The 17,563-nt window shown below is 41.9% G+C and overlaps 1 protein-coding gene and 1 long non-coding RNA gene across 2 annotated transcripts in view; both read right to left on the reverse strand.

The window, feature by feature from the left end:
* Nucleotides 1-1,340: 1,340 nt before the first annotated feature.
* LOC144762011 (uncharacterized) lies at nt 1,341-2,352 on the reverse strand. The gene is made up of 3 exons (XR_013596002.1): nt 2,133-2,352; nt 1,980-2,038; nt 1,341-1,889 (listed from the first exon to the last, which is right to left on the reverse strand). It is a non-coding gene; the product is annotated as an uncharacterized LOC144762011 (long non-coding RNA).
* A 4,571-nt stretch (nt 2,353-6,923) lies between these two features.
* CGREF1 (cell growth regulator with EF-hand domain 1) overlaps nt 6,924-17,563 on the reverse strand; it is a 128,104-nt gene continuing 117,464 nt past the window's right edge. Inside the window, exons 5-6 of the mRNA XM_078650069.1 lie at nt 11,885-12,009; nt 6,924-8,448 (exon numbers count right to left, since the gene is read on the reverse strand). Of these exons, the coding sequence (XP_078506195.1) occupies nt 7,981-8,448; nt 11,885-12,009 (593 nt within the window). The 3' untranslated portion in view covers nt 6,924-7,980. The remainder of the gene's footprint in view (nt 8,449-11,884; nt 12,010-17,563) is intronic.

Raw genomic sequence — 17,563 nt, forward strand, 5'->3', positions numbered from 1 at the left:
ACCCAAGTGTCTTCAAAATAGTCTAGCAATGGTGTTAGCTTATCCTCATTCCTCTTATAATATGCGCTGTCAATTAATAAATTGTAATGTTCAGCAACATCTGTAACAGGGACGTAGGCCAGGGCTATTAACTTTTTAACTTGATAGGCAAAGGTGCTATCTGTAGAGTATAGTACACTTAAAGTAGATTTTTGGAGATGCCTCCATATACTCTGATTAAAATGATAATAGCAACCCTGGATTGCTGTGTGGGGAAATGTTCTCAAAATGCTATTTATCATAGCTAATTCGAAATCAATAATTATTTTTTCGGGAAAATAATTATTGATTTCCGTTTTGAGAACATTTAAAATTTCGGTGTAGGTTGTTTGCTGTTTGTTGGGTAGCAAACAGTAAATGAAAGGTATGTTAGAATGATGGTATAAACCGTGGATGGAATACAGTTGGTAAAAAGGTTTTGGGCAGGGTTTAAATGTTCCATCCATCATCCATTGGGGACACTGTTGGATTTTTCGTAAATTACTTGCAGTTGCAAACATAATTATTCTGTTTGTACTGCTTTCATTATCAAAAAGAATAAATTTATCTTTATTGTGTGTGATGGCCATTTCGGGTGAAATAATAATTTCTTCAAAACAAGTTGGGTTGGGTTGGGTTGTGCTAGTGAGTCGTTTGGTGCGTGCAATTGTGCGTTTCAGGGAATCAATAGAGGGTAGTTGCCCTGAAGCATGGTTAGGGATTTTTACCAGTTCTTCTTTAAGTATTTGGGTGGTGGGTTTGTCACTTTGTGTGCTAGCACTTTTAATACTTTCTAAGGCATCTCTAATTTCAATTTCGGTGACATTTGGGGGATGATTATGTTCTCTAGTAAATAGCACATTAGTTTCCTTGGTAGTGGCCCTCCCATAACATTTGTTGGAGTAATATTGTGTACACTTCCAAAAAACCTTTCTACCACTTTGTCTCTCCTGATTATACACATAACCCATGTAGCATAATAGCAATTTATTTTTCTGAGACATGACAAATTCTGCACCTTCAGTCATTTTGATTTACTTGTTCTAGGAAAGAGTAGAAAGAAACAAAATCAGTACACATTTTTTTACTTATGTGGTGCTAACATCATTAGTGATGCATTTATACTTACAGTTAATCAAAGTAGTAGTCACAGAAGCAGAAATGTCTTTTGAATGATGTTCTTGTATGTATGTCTTTATTTGCTGTTGGTATGAAAATATACAAAAACAACGTTAATGTTTATATATAACAAATGTATTTCCTACTCAAAAGCAGTTGTCATTTTTGTCTACTAGTGCATTTGATGTAAACATTACATATACTTACTTGTTTAAATAGTAGAATAGTTGTAATTGCTGGAGTTCATCAATTTAGTACAGGTATGATCTGTAGAGTAGATAGAAGAAATAAAAGCAAAATATTATAATTTTAATACTGAACCGTTTGGAAATGTAACAGATTTAAACGTATACTAACTTCTAAATATGTCGTTTTCTTTGTTGTAGGTAGAATAGCTGTATGATGTATTCAGAATATCTGTAGAGGAAATATAAAATAGATAAGATGTTGTTAAGAACATAGACTGTGTTATTTTAGGCAGTTTTAGAGAAATGATAAATATACTTACATTTTTTACAAGGCGATTCTTCTATATTGGTATATTTTGTGTAGGATGTTTTCATATGATATGTAGAATAGATGTATGATGTTTTCTGAATATCTGTAGAGGCAATTTAAAATAAATAACATGGTGTTAAGAATATAGTTAGCGTTTTTTGTGCCAACATTTTAGCAAATAACAATTATACTTACTTTTTTCTGAAGGGTATTTTTGTGTTTTGCTATAGTTGATCTTGGATTTTTCAAATGATCTATAGGGAAGATGTAAAAAGCAAGATATGTTGTTTAAAAATGTGCATTAATGAAATTGGCCGTTTTATAACAAACACATCTATACTTACATGTGTAATTAGGTTAGTTTTATCGTTTTTGCTGTAGAAATAGCACCATTTCTGTATATCTGTAAATATAATGTCAATGAAAAATAAATACTCTTGTAAATTAGTGTTTAAACAAAGCAGTTGGTGTATAACAGAGAATTATTATATACTTACTATCTGATTTTGCACATGAAGAAATATGACCATGTAATAGGAATTGTGTTGGAGTAGTTTCTATCAGAAAAGTAGGAAGACATGAAAATAAAATAAGTCTAAGAGTTAGGAGATGTAAGGAAAATAGTGCACTTCTAATGTAGTTTTCTACTAAAATGCTGTGTTACTTACTTGATTAATTAGCTAGTAAGCTGGATCTTTAAAGATGTTTATTCTGCAACAAAATCTTCAAAATGTTGGCATCTACTTTCCAGATAGGTAGCAGCAACAAATGGTAGAATGCATGTAGCCCTTTTATAGTATATGTGTTATGTGTGCTTTGATTTGATTGGTTGTAGGATGTAAGGAAGCATAGTATAGGCTAGTTTGAATTTTTTTAAGTTAATTGGAGTGTTTGTTGATGTGAGAATGGTGGTATGTGGTTGTTCCCGCATTAAAGCAGGTTCGTGTTTAAATGAAATATATTTATATGTGAAAATAAGTAATGAAAATGTTAGTTAAATGCAAAGAATAATAGAAAATGATAAAATGCATGTAATAGAATGTATAGTAAATGTGGATTAATAGTAATTTTATGTAAGAAACAGGTATTATATGTGAAAAGTTTTTTTTACAGAGAAATGACTTTTATTGATGATAAAGATGGTATTTTAGAAAGAAAAGTGTGCAAACATGAACTCGATATTATTTTTTTTACGATATTGTGGTAGTCTATATTTTTGTAGTCGATATTTTTGTAGTGTTAGGGCTAATTTCATGTCCAACGATATAATTGTAGTCGATATTTTTTTAAGCGATATTTATGTTTTCGATATAGTTAGTACTCGATATTTTTTAGTCGATATTTTTGTAGTTTGTGTAATAAGTATAGTAAGTCGATATTTTTGTTCTCGATAATTTGTCAACGATATTTTGGTAAGTCGATAATGTGTCCGTCGATAATATTTCAGTGATCCGGCACACATACATGCCCTAAGGGCATGTCTGTGTGTCACATTGCACAGTGTGCATGCACAGATGTGCATGCACACCTGGATTCGGTATTTTACCACACAATAGGATTGTGTGGTAAAATACAGACTCTTAAGGGCCTGAGACACTCTCAGGAGTGTCACCTACATTTGGATTTACCGAATCGGTAAAATTACCAATTCGGTATTTTACAGAATCGGTAAATTTACAGAATCGGTAAATTTTCCGATTCTGTAAAATAATGGCCCCTACATCTGAAAACCCAAATACCGGTCGGTAACGGCCGAATTCGGCCGTTACCGACCGGTATTAGGGCTCCTACATCTGGCCCAAAGTTACCAAAAATAAATAATTTTTATCTCCACAGTGCCTTAATCATGTTGAACTCATTGATTGAGTTGGCCTTTAAAGCAACCTTAGACTAATTAAAATACAAGGAGAAGTTAATTTACCTACCTTAAAATTTCGTTAAAATATTTCGGAAAAATTTAGAAAATTAAGAACCCTTGAGTTGAGTGTTTAATTCAAACTGTGTGGAGTACAGACGCATGCAGCGAAACCAGAAAGCTAAGCACGACCATGAAAGAACCAACCAGCCAGGCCAAGCATTAGGTCACCATTGCACGGAAGAGACCCAAAAACACCAAAAACCAGCGTCCAGTCTGAAGAGTCCAAGGGGAGCTGTTGTGCACCTGGTCATTGTACAAGCCAGACTTGTGGACCCATACACTGGTCTGGTTAGTGATACAATTGGTCAAAGAACTCAACCGAGTGGTGGTTGTGTACAGGCAGGTGGACAAGGCGCTTAAGTCACCAAAACCAGTCTGAGACTGATCCTGCCACGTGTGAGCATGCTAGAGAAAGAAGTGTAACTTATAGTGAAAGAGGCATGGCAATCCTGCATCCCATGGGCTGCAGGATGGGGTTTGGATGAGGTGGAGCCATGCTAGGTGGGAAGTCGAGGCTAGCTGATGGAAGTTTGCACTTCAGCAACACCTCGCCTAGCTCAGGAAGGATGAAAGCTAACATCAATGATGGACCATCTTCAAATACCTCCTGGATGTAGGAAGACATCCAGACCTCGTGTTAAGTACACGTTTGAGGTAAACATCCAGATTGCAGCATCGCCCTATAAAAGCCTCCTGAATTGAATACTGTGCCACATGTCCCTTTCCCACAGGTCATAGAACTCTGAATACAACAAACATTACCTTCTTGAAGACTCTTTACATATCGCACACAGACACAGGACTTCCTAGAGCCTTTCCATCCCTTCTGGCTCTCATCACAGGACATCCTGTCTGTACAGTTTTGCCAGTTCATATTTGTTCAATGTGGGAATCCACTTACCAGGAGCAGCGATGAGTCCATTTTCGAAATGTATTAATTGTAGTTTTTCAACCCGCGTTCGTCGAAAGAGGGAGATTCTAAGAGGCTGAAATGATCAGTTCTGGAATGTTGGGGCAATTGTAAGACTATGCAACGAGGCGGCATCTCAATGCCAGTTCGATGCTCTATGTACTGTTCAAAGTGTGCCATAAGTTATAAGTGTGTCACCAGTGGAGAGCGGGGAGTTTTGACGGGAGGAGTATAGAGATCTACGTAAGAAGTCCATCTCGCTTGAATGGGATGCCCTACTAGAAGGATTCAAGGCGCAGGATGGAGTATCAGAAGAGGAGTGATGAACAGGGGTGTCCTACCTGTGCATAATGAGGACCTATTGCCCACACTACAGGCCCCACCTCCTTCCCGCTCTCACTATTAGGAAAGACACACATACTACTCCGTTTCATCTAATTGCCGGACAGCTGGATACTGAACCCGGCCTCCCCAAGTGGAACAGACAAGCCCCTGTCATTTCCTTCTACTATGCAGGTACTTCAGTGGCATAGCAAAACTTGAGAGGACTCCCCTGCAAAGTACATGCAAGGGCCCCCCACGCTCCGGACGCAATCCGAAGCTCTCTGGCTAGGGGCCTGCCAGTGCCTGAGGTGGCCCCCAGTCTTCGGGGGCCCTCCCGCACTGCAGAGGCTTTTGGGGGCGTTTTTTACCCCACTGAGGTACTTGCAGGAATCCATGCACACTTCCATGCACGATTCATCATACGCCTGAGCTTACAGATAGGCGACACCATTTTGTTAACAAGGGGGATTTGGGGTGAGTTAGGATTGAATTATTTTGAAGAACCGTTCTTCTATGGCAGTACCTGTTCATGTCCTTCCACTGTGTCTCACATGTACAAATGTACCACTACATCATGCAATGTTTTAATGTATGGACACAGAGTGATAAATGTAACGTGAATTCATAAAATGCAATAGAGTTTGTGATAAAAAAAGTTAAAATGTGTCAGTGATGAATCGAGACCATTTTTTGCAAGGAATGCTCTCTGGGTGGTGGGAAAACGTTTCATAGTTCAACATGACCAGTAGGATTCTAATGGCCCGCTTTGTATGTCTAAAGCAAACACAAGGAGATGATGGACGGAGCACTACAACTTTTCAGACACTCACCCCCAGTCACAGATCTGGGTTGAATCCATCACCATTCTTTAGCTCACTCCACCACCCCAATTCAGACATGGCCATATGCAAATCAGTCTGACCCTGTGCCTCATGGGAACAGTCCAGCCCGAAATGCCAAGCCATGCCTTCACTGATCCGGAAACAAGCATCCTAGGACCGGTTTCGGGGTAACAGCTCTCATCAGCCAGGTTAGCTTGAATCCAGTGGCACAGTGAGCAAAGGACCCACGTCTGGGCATACCCTGCCAACTTAGGGCGAACAAAGCAAACACAAGGAGATGATGGACGGAGCATTGAATCTTTGTATGTCTCCCACAGTGAGTGCAGGGGGCTTTGGAGCTGTCGCAACAACTGGGTGAGCGACTGACCATGTAGATCCCACAACGTTGCACGCTTGGCCCAGCCATGACAGTGCTCTACAGAAATGCTATAAAAATGTCTTCTTATAGAAACGGATGTGAGATTTGGGGACTGAGGCTGTCGCTTGAGACTCGTACAGTGTGTGTCACGTAGGGTAAGTAGTGTCCTCATACAGGAATGTGATCTTGTCGGAGGGTGTGGCCCAGTCTGTGAGGGGCCAGAGTGTACGGCTGTCTTTCATACCATGTCTGTGAAGTTTGAATGTAGTGTGCAGAGAAGGATCATGGCACGTGAACTGTTTGCAGAACCCCGGGCAGCACCAGGTGGCCCTGGATCAAGGACTGCGTTCAATCTTCTGTCAAGAAGGAAGGGTAATCAGATGCGCCTGGAAGAGATACAGTGTCTGCAGCCAAGTCAGGAGATACTGCGGCATGTCAGGAAGACTGTGAAGAACTCCTATCCCGTCGAGAGGGTTTATACTTATTTTACTCTATTGAAACAATGACAGGAAGTTCTTGTGACTTCGGGCACCATCTTGGATTGGGAAGACAAACACCACTTTCGCATTGCTGCACACGTGCTCATGGAGATCTGAGAGGGCCCCCCCCCCCAGCATCTTCTAAAACCTCCATGCACTACCCAGCATCCTAAAACAAGCCTGGTCACTTCCAGGCTCCCTGTATCCCTACACAGGTTAAAGAAAAGAAAAGTTCTAAACCACAATTTCAAGCAATACATAGTGACAGATATGAATTGTCAAACGTCCTGGTATGACCGTAAAAATCAGTTGATCTACCCACCACCTAAAATTCTGCTACACGTACCAGTTCTACTAAACTATACAACGTTCCACATTAAAACTATAATAAAAAATGTCAGGCCCTTTGCACTCCTAAAAGAGCTGGTGTAAACCACAAAGATGATCAGTCAACTGGTAGGAGGGATTGTTTTTATTTTTATTTTGTTTTAATTAATTCCTCTTTACATAGAAAAGTAAATATTGCACCTTTTCAGAAAAAGAAAGTTCAATTTTGGCACGGGGGAAGGGAGGGAATTGAGAGTGGAGGATTTTGCTTTGGAAGCTGTGTGTTAAACTGGTTGATAGATTGTCCGAAGTGGGGAAACAACAATCTTCTGGCTGAGAGACACTGCAAGGCTTGTGCCTAAAAAGATGAATGAACATTTTAAATAGGTCTTTCTAAAGGTACCCCTCTTGTCTCTGGAGTTCCCTTGCGTGTGGAAAGGTGGAATACAGAAGGCCACGGAGAGGATGCAGGCGGTGATAGTAAATTGTAAAGTGAGTTGACTTTCCAGTCCTCAACCGCCTCTATTCTTGGCGATGGGTGGTACTACCTGGTGGAGACAAGCTTGGGCCGTTGCCTAAGTTTTTCATGCCCAGACACTACACCTATGTATAGCTTCTAGGCACTCTTTGATGGTGGGCCTTGGACAACTACATATTATTAATTTAACGTACCAAAGGCTGAGCTTAACATTTCCATTGTGACTGGCATGATTGTGATTTCAGTCTAAATGCCTTGTTCGGTTACTAGATTTTCTAGCTCTATTTTATTTGGGCAAATATATATATTTTTTTGCTGGCATCTTGTTATGTCCGCATGCCTGCAAAAGTGGCATAAATTGATACAAACACACAACTTGAAGTTCCGAATGTTTGCAGCACAGCAAGAAAGTCCAGTATTAAGGCAGAATGCGTGCAGAAACTCGCTGTGAGCTGCTATTTGGGGCACTGATTTTAAGAGTTTTAAAAGTCAAATTCAAAACTTAAATTCAATGATTTTCAAGCTCCGTCGGCTTCAGTGGCAAAGCGCTGAGTGTTCGGCTTCACTGAGAAGAAGCGCTGGGCTAAATGTCCAGCCCTCAAGTGTCCAGGTGGTTAGTGGAGCACCCGGCTTTAGTGCAGTTTCCCCCTCGAGAAGGAGGATCCTGAGCCGTGCACCAAACTGTGCACAGATAAAGTCCACGTCGAAGCTACATCTCATGGTCGGACACGACAGCAGCATGGTTGGGTTCATCACTCTGGTCTAATTGAATTTCCACTTCTACTTGCTCATATTCAACGTTCTCGTGATCTTCGGGTTGTGTGTTGTCCTCAGACACCGCAGGCTCTTCGTGTTCTGCAGGCGGAGGGTTCTGAGAATCGATGCTCTTTTCTCCTACATTCACCTGTACAATTGACCGCTGATGGCCTTGTTCTGTGCCTCCTTCGCCGGCAGGAACACCTTGATCCAATTGCTGGGAGGAAGGATTTTTGCTTACATTGGGGTGGGCGACATGGGGCGGCTGAAGGACAATTGATGGTACTTCATCTGGTTGAATCTTCTGCTTTGATTCTGGAGCGGCAACGTCACTGGGGGGCGTTAAGAGCTCCGATGGGTCCAAAAGACCATCATGGTTGAGGTCCTGCTTCTCCAACACTTCATCCACCACGAGGCTCACCTGTACAGGATGAACATCAGAACAACAGGTGAGATTAAAAGTACTCTTCGTAATGCATCTTTAATTCACTGAATAAATCCTAACAATGTGTCTTATTATAAGACATTTTAAAGAGAGTCTATCTGCAGAAATTAACAAAATGACCATATATTTCTAGTATAAACCTTAAGCAATTCTTTCACAGAAGACTTCAACATGTGTAGAGCATAAGCCATTGGATCAAATAAAACAGTTAATTATAGAGCATTCCAAGTAAGAACTCTCAGGGTGTGTCGCTGTACTTAGAATGGACAAAATCATGCCAGGCTGCACACATTTCTTAGCCTTGAAAATAAAACACAGAAGAACAAAGCAATCTACAGGGATAGCATTGAAACAAGTGTAAAAATCCTCAAGATTTTCCAACTGTTTGCCAGCTCTTTGTCCGGTGGGCTGCACTTCACACCACTGAACAATAACAAAGCCGACTCTAACATTGACCCACATTGACATACCACTGACCGCAAACTGATTGGCTTATCTCACTGGACCTGGGTTTTCCATTATACTCCCCTTTACATTTTTTTACACCTTGTTCACCCTCCAAATCATCCAATACTAACTGACCTTTTCCTTCACCACCAGCACCTAACTAATCCCCGGTCTTTAGCCACGTTCATTATTTACCTGGAAACCTCCACCACATGCTGAGTATGCAAAGACTTAGACAACCCTTTTCTTATTCACCCAAACTTCAACAGTTTCCCCCAATCGCCTACTTGGACCTGTAGAATTTCAATGGTTGTACGCTTATCGTAGCTAGCCTTACTCTCTCTCGCCTCGCCCTTTGTTCAAATGTCTGCCAATCAAGATCTATTCCTAATTTGGGTTCTGACATTCCAGAGCCATTCCAGATTTAGAGTGGTGGCCAGAACTCTCTTCTGTGCTGATATGTTTTCTGGAGCCTCTCAGGAATAAAGGCTGGGGTTGGGATTCCCTACACCCTCTTGCAGCACAGACTTAGTTAACATGCTGTCCTTAGACAGAGAACACAGTGGACAGTAAACCATGCAACACACTGAGCATCGCGTGAGTAAGCTGCATCTTAGGCAACAATCAGTCCCGTGAGACTCGCAGGAGTATTTGTGGACTCCACACCTCTTTTCACCATGAAAAGCCATACTCAAGAATTTCAAACTTGGAGTGCACTTTATGATTTTATTAAAATCAAAAACCTATCCTAGTGCACACAATATGAATAAATGTTAGCATAAAACCAACCAAGAGCAAAAAAGTCAAAATATTGCAACATTAGAACCTTTCATTTACAATTTCTCTGCATCGGCTCTCCAACCAACCCTTACTCTCTCTAAGCTGCTCTTAGCAATAAAAGGCACGACCAGAAGGGTGATTTCTGGACTCTTTTTAGCCCTTGTTATTCATTCTGGCTAGAAGCGGCACATGATCAAACGTTCTATTCTTATCACCCCCAGTAATTGTGACGTAGATGTCTTTCCCTCTCAGGAACAAATCTCCTGCAGTATATGGCACCACAGATAATTGATAAATGCCCTTGTCCATCCCTTCCACGTCAGAGATGGAATGCAAGACAATTGAAGAAAGGTGAGCGTGTGACATTTTGCAAACTGAGAAATGGAAGTGGGTGACAGAAGCATCATTCTTGCAAGATATGAAGGATAAAAACAAATAACAAGCAACAAAAGAAGTCATACCATTTAACCTTTAAGAAAGAAATGCAGCCAATTAGAAACTACCTGTTAAAAAGAGAGTTGCCTTCACAGCGCTCTGTTTAGCACACACATTGCTTAACCATTCGGGTCCTGATTTCCTTAAAAACACAATTTCCCGGTACATCCCTGACAGATTGCTTCATTCCGTCACATCCAGGAAACTGTCCGTCCCTTTTATTCACAAAGCTTCTCGGGGAGGTAGAACTTTCCCTGTGCTACCTCTCCTCTCTGGAATCAAATGCCATGGCACCTATCCAACTTCCTTCCATTTAGAAAACCACTCAAAACCTGGTTGTTTACTTTTCCCCATAGAATAATTTTCTGGCAGTTTTCATCCTTCACACTTAAGGCAGCGCCAAGACGCCCATAGGCATACGCCGCGCTCTACAAAACTCAAATCCAATCAAATAGCAGTCTAAGTGCACTCCTAACGCAGGGCGACAAGCAATACTTACGCCCAGCTGTATGCTCGGGCACCTGACCATTGTGACTGCCCATACTCTGCTTCCCAAGGATGCCTTGAAATACGATGCACTCCAGATCTGTTGATCAACAGATCTGCAGTCCACACTCCCACCACAAAGTGGTTCCGACACACATAGCACATCCACCCAACCAGGATTCAGTCGTCAGAAAAAACAACTCCTGTTAGTATGAATGTATGATGATACTACGCGATCATATTGATCGGGGTATTTTACAACGCGGGTTTTGCAACGCAGGTTGTTTCAACGACTTGTGCTGGAGGGCGCTGGACTTTGGGACAGTACGATTTACTATTCCAACACCGGTCTATATACAGTAGGGAAGGTGTTGGATAGTAAATCGTACTATTCCTTAGCTTGCAGCGCCCTCCAGCGCAAGTCGTTAAAAGGACTTGCGTTGTACAACCCACGTTGTAAACATACAGCGGTGTAACGACGGCGTTGTAAAGATCGTCTCCCGTTAGTATAGTGCTAACACCTTACTCTTTTCTAGAATGCAGATGTTATTTTACCACAGTGGTGTGGGCTAATTTTATTGTTTTGATACCAAGGTATTTCATCATAGTAACCACTATTCAAGTTTGTACGACTTTAGTAAACTGCAAGTCTCTTCTGGTGATCATAAAAGATTATTTTATCACTTGACGCAGTGCGGCTTTGACATTGTCACAACCCCCACAGATGATATGACTGACTGTTCCATGACTGAAGACACACACTGAACCATGAAACAAAGTGGCCTGAGGAGGGGCAGCTCAAGTTTCCAATTCCACTTACATGCTTGCACACCTTTGTGCATCATCAACTTTCAATAGCATATTTGCTCAACTTCTCTTAAGTGAGAGGGCAGATAGGAGAAAAACGAGGGTGGAAGGAAAACAGGAAGAGGGAATGGGGAAGCAAGGTGGACAAGCAAAGGTTAGCCATGCTGAGCAAGGTATAAGATGGTACGCTAGCCCTGCTAACAAAAAAACTAGAAGATGCAAGAGGGAAAATAAGGGCAAACTCAGGGTATTCAGAGGTGTTTAGGTGACAGAAAAGATTGAAAGAAGGTTGAACATCAAATACAGAGTGTACAAAGCAGTAGTATGCTTAAAAATAATAGTACCAGGAAACAACCTGTAGGTGCATGGGTGATTGTGTCTAGATTGAGATTCTCAGGCTCTTCATGTCAGATCCCCCTAGGATAATAACTTTAAACACTACTGCGGTGTGACTCACCGCTTCGGAAGATGGTCGCCAGTTGGAATTTTGAGACACAACGTCACTAAGCAGCGCCAGGAGCTCCAGGCCATCGAGCTTCTTGCTGTTGTCATAATCATGCATCGCAAAGAGGTACAAAAGAACTGAAACACAAAAAGATGCTGCATCAATATCAATCAGACACACTCACACTATCAGAATTCACAGGAAACTTGAACATTTGCATGGCTCACACGACCAATGAATGTCTCTTGGTGCTAATGACAGGATATTTTGGCGATTGTATAATACTCATTTTATCATCCTCAGAACTGTTACGAGCCAAAGAGGAATTTGCCCTGAACCCAGTTTGATCCCCCTGGCCTTCAAACACTTTTAGATTGCCTGTAAGTCTGCAGAGCTGGAAAGACAGATAGTCACTGTGCTAAGTCACAGGTTACCGGCCAGACCTACCAGCTACTCTTTTGTTTAGAGGGAGTGTGTAAGTTCCCACAAAATCTTTTAAACATTCAGTCCATAGAGGTTTACTTCATCAACAGAGTTACAAAAGGAGTTTCAAATATAAATATTTAGATTCACAAGTGCATATATTACACAACTAATAACAATCCTTGATAGGTACTTTATATTCTCTGAGTTCCAATGGTGTAATTCATCCATTGACCTTTGAAGGGTATTTGTTTGTACTTTGTTATTTAAACAAGATATTTCCCTCAGATGTGTTTCACCCCTAACTAGCTGGTAAGCCTGCAGCTTTTTCAAGGCTTCCTAAGTAGACATTGTATCACATCTTAAGATTAGTAGTTAGGAGTTTGGACTTAAAAAACAATTAAGGTATGGAGAATCAAAAGCTGATGTAGGCAACGGGAAGGGGGGTCAGTCATTTATTGGCCAGTGGATGGGTGGACTTCCAGTGTGGTCTGAGTCACCAGATGGGTGAGTATCAAGCGGTCCAGAATTATATTTAAATGAAAAGAGCAATTTCATATGGTCCTGGGAGGTACAAAAAGAGGACACATTTCATCTCCCCCTGTGTGCAGAGCTTTAGTGTGGTTTGTATTGGTGAGAGCAGAGCTTCTGTCTGCAGTTAGATCTCCCCTCCTGGCCCATAAGCCTTTGAGGATAGCCTGTGGGTCAGCAGGCCTGGCAAACCGATATGAGTCTTGCTGTGCTGATTCACAGTGAACTGGTCAGTATCGAGACCGAGCCCGAGCCCATCCGGCCCGAAACTCTTCAGGGTAAATTATATACCTGTTCCCTCCCAGTCTCTTGAGTTGTAAGAAGTAAATGACCCAACAATTATATAGCTATACACCTTTATTATACGTTAATCTGGAGTATAATGTATGAGATGCAGATACAGTAGTAACGAGTTAAACATTAGCACAAACAATGATCAGAAATGTGAGTCTGACCAGAATCTCTAACATTGGATTAAAACATTGGAATGTTGGGAGCTCCATTGAAAACAATGGGGTGCTCCGGGCTTACAATAGCCGGTATAAGCCTGGAGCTCCAACATCCAATGCTCTGGCTGTGAACAAAGGCTTCAAGGAGCCTGAGGGGATTCCAATCCCCTCACGCTCCCATAAGGCTTTGTTTTTGTCCGTCAGAACATTCTGCCCTCTAGTGGCAGAATGTCCTAATAGGCGTATAGCCCTCAGTAGCTAGGATATACCAGCTATTAAAGTCCCTCTCCCTTGTTAAAGGCCCTCGAGCTATAAGGCTATAATAAGCGTCAGTGGGTGCCTACATTAGATTTTCCGGTAATCTCTAGAAGTGTACCCCATCACCACATAAGATGCTTCTCCTATTGGCTTGATGAAGCGAGCATGCCTTTACAGAGATAACGTTTAAGTTCATGGGCCGAGCACTCTTCATTTCAACATAGTGTGCCCTAGAGTCAACTGACCCCCCATCTAACAGCTAGAAGTAACCCCTGAGATTTTACACCCTAAACACTTTAGAGTGTCATATCTCAGTGCACCATCCTTCTAACTGTTTTATGTCCCTAACTTGAACTAACCAACCTCCTCGCTAACTAGTTATCATTTCGGGAAGCCTGCACCCCACTTTCAGCTATGACATCTTTCCACATACAATATATATTTCTCAACTTTCACTTAAATAATCTGTGGTAATTCATTACCTATTAGATAGTCTGGTCTTCTGCAATGTCCACAAACAATTACACTTTTAAGAATGTGACAAAAATAGGCCCGAGTGGCCCCAACACATGCATACGTGTCATGGAATAATCCTGCTAATGAGCCTCGAGTAGCCATAAAAACAAGGTCTGCCTTGGCCATGTAAGATGAGGTTCTAAAAGATCAAGCGCTAAAGTCACAAAAAGGTGAGTTAAACAATAACATCAGAGCAATTATAAGTTAGCCCCACCCTCATACTCGTGGAATACCATTAGCTCCCTTTGCTGACCCACACCCTCTTCAAAACTACTTATCCTACAGGGAAGTTCACTATCTATGTTTTTTTTTGGCACAAACCCAGCCAGGACACCATTAGACAGCAGAATAAGAAGTGTAAAAAAGAAAAAAACAATACAGCGGGGGACATATTTACAAGCCCCTGTCGCCACAGGAACATCACTTTTTGCAACGTTCCTGTGGCGATAATCCCTTTGCCTTATTTCCAAAGCAGCATTAACTTAACGTGGCTTAACGCCGCCTTGTAAATAAGGTCTCCTTTCACGCTACACTTTGCGTGAAAGAGTAGGGCAATGGGTGTTCCAGTGGGCGTTCCACCGCAACACCCATTGATTTTGACAATGCTCAAACGGTGATGTAAATAGAAGGCAGCCTCAAAATTAAGACCAGGGAAAACCTGGTCTTAAACAGGCAAAACAAGGAGAAATAGTTAATTTCTCCTGGTTTTTGCTGTTTCTATGTGTGCTGCAGAAACAGCAAATCGTGTGAAGGATTGTTTATGTGCAGGAAGGTGTCCTGCACATAAACAATCATTAAACAAATGGCGATTTGCAAACTTCTGTTTCTATGTGTGCTGCATAATGCAGCACACATAGTTTCAAATCGGCATTCTGATTTGTTTATGTGCAGGAAGGAACACTTTCATGCACATAAGTAATCATTTCCTCAACGCTGGCACCCTTGCACTATGGTGCAAGGGTGCCAGCGCTGGCACTAGGCAACTAGATTTAGCACCAGTGTTAGGGGAAACACAGGGGTGCATCGCATTCTTGTGAATACAATGCATCCCTGCGTTTCCAGAATGGCGAAGCCAGACGTTTTTGCTTAATGCCACGCTTCGCCATTCTGTTGTAAATATGCCCCCGGGTCTTTTCCATCTATGCACCTAGGATCTGTAACTGCAAACCAGTATGCAACAGGACCACGCCAACACGGCTCTAATTTAGGAAAGAGTTGAAGACGCACACCTTTAAAGTTCACAAAGCAGTTTCCTCTCATATTACTCGCTGACTTTAAGCTTGTTTTTCACCGCGCATAATGCTCCACTGCCTTTTGACTAGGTTGGCTATATTGAAATAACATTTTCGTACATACATGCATAAGTGAAAGGAGCAACATCTGGTGTGGGAGGGGCAAGAATAGTGAACTGAAGAAACTGATTGCTGAGATTATTACTGAAATGTATGAAACCGGAAGAGGTGGCCTGTGAAGAAGCAGCATTGAGGGAAAGAAAAGCAACTGTATAAAGAGCAAGTTAGCAAGGTGGTTGTTAGCAACATGGACATTAGCGAGGTGGGTCTTAGCAAACAGAATTGTAGCGAGGTGGATGCTAGCGAGATGGATGTTAGCGAGGTGGACGTTTGTGTGGTTGATGTTAGCGAGGTGGACGTTAGCGAGGTGGACGTAGCAGTAAGAACGTTAATGGGGCACAAGAATACAAGGAGTTCTTTGTGGCCCTATTCAACCTCCATGTGGAACCACTTGCATCAACTCTAAAAAGAGCTAGAATTGCCTACCACCTACTTGCAGATGAGACCCAACTGTACATAAAGATGTCCTCAGCCAAAGATATCCAACACCTAAACAGCACTCTCTCCATGGTCCAATCCTGGCTGACCAACAACCACCTTAAGCTCAACTCCAACAAAACTGAACTCCTCTTCATTCAACCGAAGGAAAAGTCCTTTCCCGCAGATATCTGGCTCGACAAATTCACTGCTTTAAACTGCGAACTATGCTTCTCCAACTCTTTCAAACCTCTAGAGTTTACACTTGACAGAAACACAGAAAATAAAAAGGCATATAAATGCCTCAGTTAAAAGTGCCTTCTACACGTTGAAGCACCCTCAAAAAGTCAACCCCCCTTCAATACCTAAAGACTGTGGTGCAGTCCCTTGTCCTTTCCAAGTTGGACTAGGCTAACGCTACGATCACGGGTGTCCAAAAAAACGCCTCATACCTTTGAAAGCTACACTCCACGGAGCAGCCAGTCTACTGTAGGGGAAGAGTCGCTCTGACGAAATCACTTCCACTCTAAAGAAACTCAACTGGCTACCAGTGGAGGCAAGATGTATACTTAAAACCGCCTGGAAAACCCACAAAGCTCTCTATATTGAAAAACCAATCTACCTCGCAAACAAACTGTCAAAAGCAGGCCAAAAGAGACCTCTCAGAAGCTCTAACACGACTCTTGATTCCGCCAACATTCAGGAAAGAAAAATCTCTCACCCGCTCCTTCTCTGGGAACGTTCCTAGAATATAGAGCTCTTTGCCACAGGATTTGCGTGACAATTAATAATTCCCTCACTGCAGGAATAATTTTAAACTTCTTCTCAATAAATACCTAAACCCTCCCTCTAAAACATCTGACGGGCCTGATGCTCCCACCTTACACCCTCCAAATAAATCTGAGCGTCACTACCTCGGGGAAAAAACTGTAGTCCTGATTCACAAAAGTAATCTGAGACAAAATCCTAACTTTACGACTTTCGTTATTCACAAAATGCATTTAGGAGTACTACAGTTAGAAACTGCAGTACTCCTAAATGCATTTTGTGAATAACGAAAGTCGTAAAGTTAGGATTTTGTCTCAGATTACTTTTGTGAATCGGCCCTGTGCGTCTACTTTACCCAACTCAGTAGAACCCTACTTTAACCCCTCCCATGCTGATGACGAGCTCAGCTCGTCATCAGCCATTGTGCTCGTGTGCTGCTGACGAGCTGAGCTCGTCACGGCCATTAGAACGCACACATGCGGGGATAATTCCCCTGCTGTGCTGAGCGTTCTAAGGAACGGGCGTGGCCGTGACGAGCTCAGCTCGTCATGAGCACACGAGCACCTTGGCTGATGACGAGCTGAGCTCGTCATCAGCACCGGGGTGCTGTGCGGGCCCCCCACACCTCAGCACAGCGGGGGAATTACCCCCGCAGAGAAGGGGTTAACTACCTCAGAAATATTTCATCCACATATCCTTCTGTATATTGTATTCTTCTTTTATATATTACTATGTATGTTTATTTACTCCATATGTAACTCATGTAATTGCTGCTGTGCTAGCTCTGTGTGTCTATTCTTTCCAACTATGTAACAAACTACTTTACTACTTCCGTACTATTTTGTTCACAAATCCTACCAAATGTTGTATTCTACTTTTATAAAGTGTCACTATGTATTCGTATTTACTTCACATGTATCACATTTAATTGCTGCTGTGATTTCTCTGTAAAGCGCTCCGATACCCTCAGGTCAAGT

Source organism: Lissotriton helveticus, chromosome 6 (genome assembly GCF_964261635.1).
Source record: "Lissotriton helveticus chromosome 6, aLisHel1.1, whole genome shotgun sequence".
Lineage (NCBI taxonomy): Eukaryota > Metazoa > Chordata > Amphibia > Caudata > Salamandridae > Lissotriton > Lissotriton helveticus.